Source organism: Pelophylax lessonae, assembly GCF_965119305.1.
Source record: "Pelophylax lessonae genome assembly, chromosome: 13".
NCBI lineage: Eukaryota > Metazoa > Chordata > Amphibia > Anura > Ranidae > Pelophylax > Pelophylax lessonae.
The window spans coordinates 141,078,562-141,091,743 of record NC_138780.1 but is presented as its reverse complement, the minus strand read 5'-3'; the positions used below and the strand labels follow the sequence as shown (position 1 = coordinate 141,091,743).

The 13,182-nt window shown below is 41.1% G+C and overlaps 1 protein-coding gene across 1 annotated transcript in view; it reads left to right on the top strand.

The window, feature by feature from the left end:
• TMEM260 (transmembrane protein 260) overlaps positions 1-13,182 on the top strand; it is a 126,918-nt gene that overhangs the window by 74,128 nt on the left and 39,608 nt on the right. The window contains exons 5-6 of the mRNA XM_082275619.1: positions 4,571-4,748; positions 12,899-13,012. Of these exons, the coding sequence (XP_082131745.1) occupies positions 4,571-4,748; positions 12,899-13,012 (292 nt within the window). The remainder of the gene's footprint in view (positions 1-4,570; positions 4,749-12,898; positions 13,013-13,182) is intronic.

Below are 13,182 nucleotides of genomic sequence, written 5' to 3'. Positions count from 1 at the left end.
GGCAACTCCTGATCTCTTGGGTTTTCTTCCCAATTGTTAGACTTTGCATCAGTTTTTAATTATTGAAATTCAGTTATGGTCATAGAACTAGATACTTGTTGTGCAGAGTTCCTGAGTAAGGCTGGCTACACACGGTATGAAAATCGGCCAAAAAAGGTTGGTTCGTCAGGAACAAGCCCACTTTCGGCTCATGTGTAAAGCTCCCTGTTCAACAGAAGCTGGTCTCACAACTGGCTTCTGTCGAACAGGCATGCTGGAAATCCAGCATCTGACCAGCACTCTTAGCCAATATCTGCAAGCAATGATCAAGTATTCTGGCAGGGGGGCAGTCCCCTTGTCCAAATACAATAGCTCAGCAGGAGAGATTGCTGAATTAACATCTTAGTGTGTACCCTGCATAAGACTGGCTATACATAGGTCAGTTTTTTTTTCTTCAAACAGTGGGTTGAAGAAAAAAAAAACTGAACCAATTCCCCATCCACACACGTGAGGTGGATGGGGGAATCTACCCCACTGCACTTTTGTATTCTGATAGCAGGGAGACCTCCCTGCTGCCAGAATAAACCAATCAGCACTTCAGCCTGGCTGATCGAATGGCTTTTATCTCACAAGGGGGTTGAACAGAAGTTAATCAGTGGATCGATTTCTGTTCAACTGCAGTGGCCACACTGCAATCAAAATTTGGGGAGTCCCTGATTAACTGGCTGAATTTTATTTTATGTTTGGCCAGGTTGCAACTTTTTGCAGTCAAAGAGTTAGAACCAGCACTCTCAATCTGCTCTTCTCTTCCTCTGTTATACAAGTCCAAGACCTTTGAAAGGAAGGGAATTTTAAAATAACCAGCTACAAAAATTATGCAAGTTACAGGACAATAAAGAGAAAAAAGTTGTAAGACTTCAGTTGAGCCTTAAAGCTTTCCCTCATAACGCTTCTAAGTCATTGATGAGTCCTTTCCATTATGCTTTCTACATGTGCATATTGTATATCACTGTAGTACTGAGAACTGACTGTATAATATATAGCCATCAGCTATTCATATATGTTCATTATGTCATGTTTCAGATTAGGTCTAAATTGTATTTGTGCTGTTTGCATTCTTAAGAACTACGCTAAACATATACACTATATTACCAAAAGTATTGTGACGCCTGCCTTTACACGCACATGACCTTTATTAGCCTCCCAGTCTTAGTATGTAGGGTTCAATATTGAGTTGGCCCACACTTTTCAGCTATAACAGCCTTGCTTTGCACACTGGTCCGAATCATTTGGTGGAAGAGGGATTATGGTGTGGGTTTGTTTTTCAGGGGTTGGGCTTGGCCCCTTAGTTCCAGTGAAGGGAACTCTTAAGGTGTCAGCATACCAAGACATTTAGGACAATTTCATGCTCCCAACTTTGTAGGAACAGTTTGTGGATGGCCCCCTTCCTGTTTCAACATGACTGCACACCATTGCACAAGGCAAGGTTCTTAAAGACATGGATGAGTGAGTTTGGGGTGGAGGAACTTGACTGGCCTGCAAAGAGTCCTGACCTCATCCCGATAGAAGACCTTTGGGATGAATGACAAAAACATAGAGAAAAGTGTTCTTCCAAATAGGAATCTTCACAGTCATTATCGAGTGCACTTTTAATTGGGGTAACCCCAAGACTTGTTCAAAACTCTAAATGATGCATTAACAAGGCACATTTCAGGCTAACTGTGCATTAAATGTCAGAGCAACTACAAATTGTGCTTCCAAGCTCAGGGCCAGCTCATAAACCATAACAGCTGGGGGATGCGCTTGTTAGTAACTAAATATGTTCATAGAAGAGGACCTATACCTCTAGGAAAAGGAAACAGCATCCCTCGTCACCCAGAAGCTGGTCTTCACTCTGAGTTAGTAGTGGCTTTTCTAGGTTTAGAGGGAATAGGTGAGAAGACCTAAGAGATAAAATAGCAAAGACAGAGAAGAGAGCAAGAGGAGAGGGGAGAAGTTGAGAGGGAAAGTAGGGTATGACCCCGCATGCCGAATCCCACCATTCTGAAACTGCTTTAATCGGGTATGGATCTTGGATCTCCAATAAGGTACTTGATCCATGGGTCCCAAACTTTCTCAAACATCCACATTTTATCATTCAAGATAGCTGACATGCACTTGTTAATCATAATTGGAAATTGGCAAATGTCGTGCCCATTCACAAGAAAGGTAGTAGGGAGGAATCGAGCAACTATAGACCAGTGAGTCTGACATCAATAGTAGGCAAATTAATGGAAACCCTATTAAAGGATAGGATTGTGGAACATCTTAAATCCCATGGATTGCAAGATGAAAAACAACATGGGTTTACTTCAGGGAGATCATGTCAAACAAATCTTATACATTTTTTTGACTGGGTGACTAAAATAATAGACGGTGGAGGTGCAGTAGACATTGCATATCTAGATTTTAGTAAGGCTTTTGACACTGTCCCACATAGAAGACTTATCAATAAACTGCAGTCCTTGAGCATGGACTCCCATATTGTTGAGTGGATTAGGCAGTGGCTGAGTGACAGACAACAGAGGGTTGTAGTCAATGGAGAACATTCAGAACAAGGTCATGTTACCAGTGGGGTACCTCAGGGATCTGTACTGGGACCAATTTTGTTTAATATCTTCATAAGTGATATTGCAAAAGGCCTCGATGGTAAGGTTTGTCTTTTTGCTGATGACACAAAGATATGTAACAGGGTTGATGTTCCTGGAGGGAAACGCCAAATGGAAAAGGATTTAGGAAAACTAGAAGAATGGTCAGAACTCTGGCAACTGAAATTTAATGTGGATAAGTGCAAGATAATGCACCTGGGGCGTAAAAACCCAAGGGCAGAATATAGAATATTTGACACAGTCCTGACCTCAGTATCTGAGGAAAGGGATTTAGGAATAATTATTTCAGAAGACTTAAAGGTGGGAAGACAATGTAATAGAGCAGCACGAAATGCCAGCAGAATGCTTGGATGTATAGGGAGAGGTATAAGCAGTAGAAAGAGAGAAGTGCTTATGCCGCTGTACAGAACACTGGTGAGACCTCACTTGGAGTATTGTGCGCAGTACTGGAGGCCATATCTCCAGAAGGATATAGATACTCTAGAGAGAGTTCAGAGAAGAGCTACTAAACTAGTACATGGATTGCAGGAAAAAACTTACCAGGAAAGGTTAAAGGACCTTAACATGTATAGCTTGGAAGAAAGAAGAGACAGAGGGGATATGATAGAAACTTTTAAATACATAAAGGGAATCAACTCGGTAAAGGAGGAGAGCATATTTAAAAGAAGAAAAACTACCACAAGAGGACACAGTTTTAAATTAGAGGGGCAAAGGTTTAAAAGTAATATGAGGAAGTATTACTTTACTGAGAGAGTAGTGGATGCATGGAATAACCTTCCTGCAGAAGTGGTAGCTGCAAATACAGTGAAGGAGTTTAAGCATGCATGGGATAGGCATAAGGCTATCCTTCATATAAGATAGGGCCAGGGACTATTCATAGGATTCAGATATATTGGGCAGACTAGATGGGCCAAATGGTTCTTATCTGCCAACACATTCTATGTTTCTATAATCCAGGAAAGTTTGGGCTTGAGTCGTTCGAATGGCAAGAGCCCCCATCAGCATTTAAACACAAACAAGCACCCACAATACTCACATCAATCACAATCTCTTTAATTTCCACACCGATTTTACTAGTTGGTTACTCATACTGGGAAACCATTTAAACTGTAGACAGTAGATTTCTATAAATAGTCCAGTGCCCTGCAGGTGTATTTTCAGTCAAAAGATGATGGAAAATGTCAACAACTGCCATAGCTATGGCCAGCATTAGGTGTCAGCAATTAGATTAATACATAAGGTCTACTGTATTTTGTATTTTCAAGTCTCTAAGAAAGCTTCTTTGAAAAGGGCCCTTGCCTGCAATTGTGCTCATTTATGAAAACTGGAGCAAAAATGAAGCCAATATCCCCAGCAACCAATCAAATTGCTTGTTCTGTTTTCTTGCTGCAATATGTCTATCAGAATGGATGGTTGTAGAACCTCAATAGCAATACTTGATGCCAGCGGTGGCTCCATAAAAAAAGACATGACCACAGGGCGCTTACCCAAGTTATGTTATATCCTAGTTGGAAGCAGGGGACTGCTGTAGGACAAAGACATGCATTCAGTGAACTCTCTTTCTTCTTTGTGACACTGAATCTGCCTCTTCCCATACACTAGAATCTATTGTTCTCCTTCCTACTTATTTTAATATTATAGTCTTGTTACGCGTTGCGACCGCTGTTCCCATTCAGCTCGGAGAGTGTCTTGACAGCTTAGAACTTCCTATTCTACCTTAAGGGCCATGACACTGGGAAATGGCACATTAAACAGTTGCTCTCACTTACCATTATTCTGTACTTTTTTAATTAATATTGTCATGACTCGGTTTGTGGAAATATTACACAGCAAGCTGATAGCTCTCAGTAGCAAGAGATGATTGTAGCTATAATATAAGATGCATAACAAACAGTTTTCTTTTTTTGTAGCAAAAAGAGATTTTCTGTTATCTATGTTTGCAGGCTCTCTGGCTCATATGCGGCAGGAATCCTTGCTGCAGGGTTATATTCATTTTCACGTCTAACATGGCAGTGGTCCATTGCAGCCGAGGTTTTCAGCCTAAACAATCTGTTTGTGGCGCTGCTCATAGCTCTAACAGTCGAGTTTAAGAAGGCGAAGACTGCAAGAGACAGATCAAAGGTAATCTTTGTTTAGCTGGGCAAATAACACAACGATGGGTAGCCTAAGAAAACAACCTCTATGTTTTACAGGGCAAATTAAAAATTATTTGGGCAAAAATGAAAATAATTTCAGTAGAATTCTAAGGGTTAAACATCATTGCCAGAGATGGCTGATTTACTTACCAAAGCTTTATTTTGTACCACAGTTCCACAGCTGTCAGTCATGGCTGTCCTCCCGCTAGGCTTGCAGTAAGTTAGAATACATTGTTGGGTCACAGGGACAGAAGGGGAAATCTGCAAGAAAAAGGTAAATCCCACTGGGCAGCCAATAGGGTGTGAGAAGGAATGAGATTCCATGCAGCTTGTTTATTTTGTTTGATTTTTTTCTAAACATAGTTGTACGCAGCCTATTGCATTTAGGGTCCTTTCACACGGCGGACTTAGTTTTGCTCAGCAGGGATCGATCCGCTGATCCCCGCTGAGCAGGCAGATGACAGATCCGCTTACTTTGCAGAGACAGACCTGTCAGATCCCCGCTCTCCTCAATGGGATGAAAACGGACCGCCTGTCCATTTAATCCGATCCTATCTGATCTGATCCTCAAGATGGATGGAAAATAGGGTTTCCATCTGTCTCGAATCGGATCGGATAGCAGCCTGTGTTAGTGGAGATTTCCCCGCTGACATTCGCTGCTCCATAGGGGTGCATAGAGCATCCGATCAGGTCTGCCTGAAAAACTGACAGGCGGACCTGATCGTAAAGCTGGTGTAAAAGGGGCCTAAGGTGTGTACCCCAAAGCTGAAACACGTGTGCCTTTCTCTGCAGCATCTCTAAGCTGCACTGGACAGTGAATGATAGGTCCCCAGGCTTTGTGAAGCCACATACATGATATTACCAGACTTGTATAAAGTACTCGAAATTTCTACTTGAGTAAAAGTACAAGTGCTCGATCAAAAAGTGACTTGAGTAGAAGTGGAAGTGCTCGCAGAAAAAGTTACTTAAGTAGAAGTACTAACCACTTGCCGACCGCCGCACGACTATCTACGGCGGCGGTCAGCCCCTCACAGGCAAAGTGACGTAGGTCTACGTCGCTCGCCTGTGAGGGTTTAGGGAGCGAGCGCGCGCCGCCGGAGGCGCGCTCCCGCTCCCGCGTGGTCACGGACCCCCCCGCGCGCGTGACCGGCGGACCCGATCGCCGCCGGCCACTCTGCGATCGGCGGGGGAGAGGGAGATAGTCAGGCAGCTTGTGTAAACAAGCTGCCTGTCATTCTCCTCTCTGTATGAGAGCTGATCACATGGATCTACTATGTAGATCCATTGATCACTCTGCATACAGTTGAAGCCACAGCCAATCACAGTTAGAATCACGCCCCTAGGGACACACACAGCCCCTCCCTCTCAAATAAAGTTAACCCCTTCACTACCAGTGCATTTTTACAGTAACAGTGCATATGTATAGCACTGATTACTGTAGAAATGTCACTGGTAACCCCAAAAGTGTCAAAAATGTCAGTCAAGGGTCCGATCTGTCCGCCGCAATGTCGCAGTACCGCAAAAAAAATCGCAGATCGCCGCCATTACGCGTTAAAAAAAAAAACAACAAAAATGACAAAAATCTTTCCCTTTGTTAGTAAACGCAATAACTTTTGCGCAAACCAATCAAAATACGCTTTTTGCGATTTTTTTTACCAAACATAGGTAGCATAAAACAAATTGGCCGAAAATATTAAAAAATTTTGATTTTTACATTTTTTTTGGGGGGAATTTCATATAAAAAAAAGGGAAAAATATTGTTATTTTTGCAAAATTTACGCTCTTTTTTTGTTTATAGCGCGTGATCAAAAAATCGCACAGGTGATCAAATACCACCAAAAGAAAGCTCTGTTTGTGGGAAAAAAAGGACGCCAAATTCGTTTCGGTACAGCGTCGCACGACTGCGCAATTGTCCGTTAAAGTCACGCAGTGCCGAATCGCAAAATGCCCTCTGGTCGTTTAGCAGCCAAATCCTCCGGGGCTTAAGTGGCTAAAGTATTCAACATTTTTTTTACTTAAGTATTGCAAGTAGTTTTTTCAAAAAATTTGCTACTTAAGTACTAAAAGTAAAAAGTACCAGTAGTTTTGAAAAAAAAATTCTACTCAAGTACTGAAAGTAGAAGTACAAGTACTGTGTTATGTAGTTATTAAAGAAAGAAGTCAAAAGTTTGAACATCATATTGTTTTTTATTATTTCAAATGATTTATTCAAATGATTAACCTGTGTTTGTTAGTAGTTTCTTGATGCACTTTAAGCACTGTAGCATCATTTATTTGTTTGTTTCATATTTTCTTTTTATTGGAAAGATTTGGTATAGCAGCTTTTATTATACACAGCCTTTATTTTCGTATGCGCTGATTTACAAATGACATTATACACATTTTTTGGAGCTTTATGCAACCTGCCATCTACTGTTCTGGCAGTGGTAATTTTTTTAAAAGTAACGAGTAACTATGCAGCACAAAAAAAAAATACTTGAGTAGAAGTATCAAAATCATCGAAAAAATGTAGTGAAGTAAAAGTAGAAGTAGGAGAAAAAAATTCTACTCTAGGAAAGTACAGATACCGCATTTCGGTACTTAAGTACAGTACTTAAGTAGTTCTACTTCGTTACTATACATCTCTGGATATTACCAAAATAATTGGGACACCTGCCTTTACACGCACATGAACTTTAATGTCATCCCAGTCTTAGTCCGTAGGGTTCAATAATGAATTGGCCCACCCTTTGTAGCTAGAACAGCTTCAATTCTTCTGGGAATTCTGTCCACAAGGTTTAGGAGTGTGTGTATGGGAATCCTTGACCATTCTTCCAGAGGCGCATTTGTGAGGTCAGGCACTGATGTTGGACAAGAAGGCCTGGCTCCCAGTCTCTGTTCGAATTCATCACAAAGGTGTTCTATCGGGTTGACGTCAGGACTCGCTCATCCATGTCTTTATGGACCTTGCTTTGTGCAATGGTCCAAATTATTTGGTGGAGGGGGGTTATGATATAGGGTTGTTTTTCAGGGGTTGTGCTTGGCCCCTTAGTTCCAGTGAAGGGAACTCTTAAGGTGTCAGCAAACCAAGACATTTTGGACAATTTCATGCACCCAACTTTATGGGAACAGTTTGGGGATGGCCCCTTCCTGTTCTAATATGACTGCGCACCAGTGCACAAATCAAGGTCTATAAAGACATGAGTTTGGGGTGGAGGAACTTGACTGGCCTGCACAGAGTCCTGACCTCAACCCGATAGAACACCTTTGGGATAAATGAGAGCCGAGACTATGAGCCAGGCCATCTCATCCAACATCCGTGCCTAACCTTGCAAATGCGCTTATGGAAGAATGGTCAAACATTCCCATAGACCCACTCTTAAACCTTGTGGACAGCCTTCCAAGAAGAGTTGAAGCTGTTCTAGCTGCAAAGGGTGGGCCAACTCAATATTTAACCCTACGGACTAAAGGCAAGTGTCCCAATACTTTTGGTAATATAGTGTAGTTACATAGTTATTCTTGTTTTAAAAAAAAGACACAAGTACATCCAGTTCAACCAAATGAATGGGAAGTGCTCTTTACTGTTCGGCTCCCTGTTGATTCACAAACTGAAGCACAATAAACACAGTTTACTATGCTTCAATTATGAATGAACACAGTGAGTGAGTGTGTTTACTAAGTTCAATTGGAAAATAAAAGGACTAGGAAATGACATATTAACTAGCTCCTTCCCCTGCTCTCCATCCTGGAACATCCCAGGATGTTCAGGAGAGGAGAGCAGGAAAGCCAGCAGCACTGGGGGGGGGGGGGGGGAAGTGCAACACGGGGGAAAGCCTGGGCAGCATAGAAAGCATAAAATAAAACTTTATTGGACATCAAAATACATAAAGCTTCTGAACTGTGTATGGTATGATGTGTCTGGGGTGTGGTCAGTATACATTCTGTGTACAGTACAGCTCCAGGTAGCCATATTGCATTGCATTTTCAGAAAATTACAACAGCTGCAGAATAAAAAGGAAAGGTAATTTTTATTAACATTTAATTACAATATGATTTGTGTTGCAATTGTATACGCTATATTGTTCTTTCTTTATTTGTTGATTTTTTTCCCCCACAAAAGTGGAGTTACCCTTTAATAATAGAGTATGCAGGTGTGTGGCCAGTAGAGATAGGCCAATCACCCCCCTGTTTGGTAGTTCTTCCCCGAACCGCAAAAGTAAATAAAAACAGTAAACATGTTTTGGACAATTCCTTTATTTAAAAAAAAAAAAAAACAATGTCTCCCGATGTAGATCCAACACCCAATTCCAACGCCGGATCCATAAAAAAAAAAAACAAACGCTCCGCCATCAATGAAGGCTGGCCACCTATGTAGGCTCTGCCGTTTCACAGTTCTTATATTGGCAAGGGACAGAGCCACCTGGCGATGTCACTTGGTGGCTCCACCCCGTTGTGATGTCACCGACCCAGCATGCACCACCCGCTGAACGCCCTGCAAATTCGGGTGTTCACTGAACTGGCGATAAGGCGATGTTTAGGCCAAACTTTTGCGGGCCGAACCGTTTGCACAACTCTAATGGCCAGCTACCTGCAAACTCTATTAACTGCCAGTCTGACAAGAACAGGTAAGGAATGGGTCATATGCAATTTTACTTGGTCTCTTTGTTTCACACATAGCCCAAGTCTATGTAAACTTCATTCAACTCTCAAATGGCAGAGTTTATACTGCCCACTTTAGCTCAAAGAATTTTGCCCATCCATGGGAAGTAGGTAGTTCCTCCTAAATGCCCCCATCCCCAGAATTTTATATTTACTTTCCTTGTGCTTCCTTGCTTCCTCACTGCTTAGTGTGAGTCCTTCCTTCCTGTAATGGAACAGGCTTCCAGGTATGGGGGAGGGGAAGCATTTAGCTCCTTCATGTACAGAACATATTACCTAAACAGCCTTTTTTATACAGCCAATACTGTCACATGTGCTATGACAATGACATTTTACACCGAATCAACCTCCAATACCAGAGTTTGCCTCAAAGTTGTGGGCTCTCAGGAGGCACTGAATGTTATTTTGGTTGTAAACAAGTATCCACACACATTGATATTGATTGATAAAAAATGGAGCAAAAATTTACAAGGTTGTAGTGACTAATTAGGTTTAGGTTTTCAAGTGAAACAAGCACTCTGGTTAGAGAATAGAAGATTGCATCTGGAAAAAGAACCCAAAGGCACCACACCCCAATTGTATAAACAGGAAAACCTCAACCACCCATGATTTATGTGAGGAAGAGAAAATTGGGTTGGGGATTTTTAAGGTGCCAATAAACAGATAAAAATTTTAAAATATACAAAATTTATTGTTCTATTTAAAATAAGAAAAACACAGATGTGAAAGACATATAATAATCATACAATATTAACCACTCTGCAACCGCTCACAGTAATACTACTGCGGCAGAGTGGTTCGTTATCGTCCAGTCACGTAGTATTAACGTGACTGGACTCCTCCCCTTCTGGGCGGCGCTTGCGCGCTGCCGGAGGCTCGCTCCCGCTGTTTTCATTCACAGCGGGAGTCGGGCCAGGGGAGGAGCAGCGGCGATCGCCGCTGCTCTTACCCGATCGTCGGGGATCGAGTCTGGAGATCCGCCCGCTGTGTGTAAACACAGCGGGCGGATCTCCATAGTGACAGGGAGTGACAGATCGGACTGTTCAGCATAGCTGGACATCCGATCTGTCCATGAATCACATAGTCACCTCCCCCCCTACACGTCAGTAAGCACCAGGCATACATTAACCCCTCCCTCTCCAATAAAATTAACCCCTTCCCTGCCAGTGTCATTTTTACAGTAACAGTGCATATATATAGCACTGATTACTGCAGTAATGTCACTGGTACCCCCAAAAGTGTCAAAAATGTCAGTCAGGGGTCCGGTCTGTCCGCCGCAATGTCGCAGTCCCGCAAAAAAAATCGCAGATCGCCGCCATTACGCGTTAAAAAAAAAACACCAAAAATGACAGAAATCTTTCCCTTTGTTAGTAAACGCAATAACTTTTGCGCAAACCAATCAAAATACGCTTATTGCGATTTTTTTTACCAAACATATGTAGCATAAAACAAATTGGCCAAAAACTTTTAAAAAAATTGGTTTTTACATCTTTTTTGGGGGGAATTTCATATAAAAAAATGTGAAAAATATTGTTATTTTTTCAAAATAAACGCTCTTTTTTTGTTTATAGCGCAAAAAGTAAAGATCGCACAGGTGATCAAATACCACCAAAAGAAAGCTCTGTTTGTGGGAAAAAAAGGACGTAAATTTCGTTTGGGTACGGCGTCGCACGACCGCGCAATTGTCAGTTGAAGTCGCACAGCGCCGAATCGCAAAAAGTGGCCTGGACGGAAGACAGCAAAATCCTCCGGTTGTAAAGTGGTTAAATTCAATTTATGAGCTGCATATACACTCAATTCATAAGCAAAATATATATGTATTGGTATTGCGGAGTAGCAATCCCGACATGTTTCACCAAAACCGTTTCCTCAGGGGACAATTTGTGAGCTACTTCTACAATAAGAGACACATATATAAGTAACAATATCACTTAACATTCTACCACATATGTCTTCCATTGTAATATACATATATGCAATCTTTAGATATACAAAAAATGAAAATACAAAAAGTAATCCAAAAAGGGGAAAATTATATTCAATTCAAAACAATGAGAGAAAAAAATATTTCTTTCCCAATTATGTTCTTCTGACCCAATGTTTAATACTCCTAGTAATATGGAAGACCTATGTGGTAGAATGTTAATTGATATTGTTACTTTTATATATGTGTCTCTTATTGTTACTTTTATATATGTGTCTCTAAGAGCCGGTTCACACTGCCGTGACCACTAAAAGTCGCCTCATAAAGGGCGTCTTCTAGCGCGACTTGTAGCGCAACTTCAGCGCGACTTTGCGCGACTTTGGCGCGCTTTGACGCCTAACGACTTTGTAGGACTTTGTATTTGGCCAATCAGAATATGATGTATTGTGACCTAATTTCCCTTTCCTTTTTTTTTTTTTTTTTTTGCTGGCATTTATCGGGCATTTTTTTGGCATCTCTGGAGGCAGGCATGACTTTTTTGGATTTAGTGTCTGGGGTGTCAAAAAAGTGTCCCTGTGAAGTTTCAGCTCTGTAGCATGTCCAGAACCCCAAAAAAATTATAATTTTTCTTATAATTTTTATTAGAACATTAATACGGCTTCTCTCCACCTGGCATTTTTTCTTGCAGGCATTTATCAGGCATTTTTTTAGGCAGGCATGACTTTTTTTGGATTTAGTGTCTGCGGGGTCTTAAAAGTGTATCTGTGAAGTTTCAGCTCTGTAGCATGTCCAGACTCCCATTGAAGTATATGGGACAAGTCGGATCACAGGTCGCCTCAAAGTAGTACAGGACCCTTTTCTGAAGTCGGAGCGACTTCAGTAGTGCCAATTAAGACGGCACTGATTGATTAACATTTCTTTTGTTATGTCAAGCGACCTGGGGCGACACAAGTCGCCTCATAAGTCGCCCTAGTGTGAATGGGCTCTTATTGAAGAAGTAGCTCACAAATTGTCCCCTGAGGAAACGGTTTTGGTGAAACATGTCGTGATTACTACTCCGTGATACCAATACATATATATTTTGCTTATGAATTGAGTGTATATGCAGCTTATAAATTGATTTTAATTTTGTATGTTTATTATGTCTTTCACATCTGTGTTTTTCTTAATTTAAATATAACAATAAATTTTGTATATTTTAAAATCTTTATCTGTTTATTGGCACCTTAAAAATCCCCAACCCAATTTTCTCTTCCTCCCATAAATCATGGGTGGTTGAGGTTTTCCTATTTAAGCACTCTGGTTAGTTTCTGTAAGCACATTTGTCTTTTTGGTCCAGTGAAAGTTTACTGACCTTAGACTATGTAAGGGGTCAGCAGGGTCAGTTGTAGGGATGCTTACCAATGATGTAGCCTTTCATCTGTTACTGACTCATCACTAAATATGAATCAGTCGTATGAATTGGTGAAATATTTCGTCTTTTCAGCCTATTGTGGAGTGTTTGATAGTACCTTTATTTATGTATATAAAAACTGAATTTCATCTGCTGTGTGTAATTATATTTTTCTTTTCAGGTTTCTCTGTATGGTGCTTTCTGCTGCGGAATTAGTCTGTGTAATCAGCACACTATTGTGCTGTACATTGTGTGCATAGTACTATGGGTTTTCTTTCAGCTGGTCTCTCATAAGGTAGGTCATTCTTGTATATGCACATACTCGTATAACTTTTTTGCTTTGTACAGCTTATAATGAGCTGTAAGATTTGGGCAGGATAAAATGTAGGGTCAGCGTTAAAAAAAAAATAGTGTTTAGAAACTAGGGAGGTTGTCAGAATAAGTATTAGAAACATGTGGCCTTAG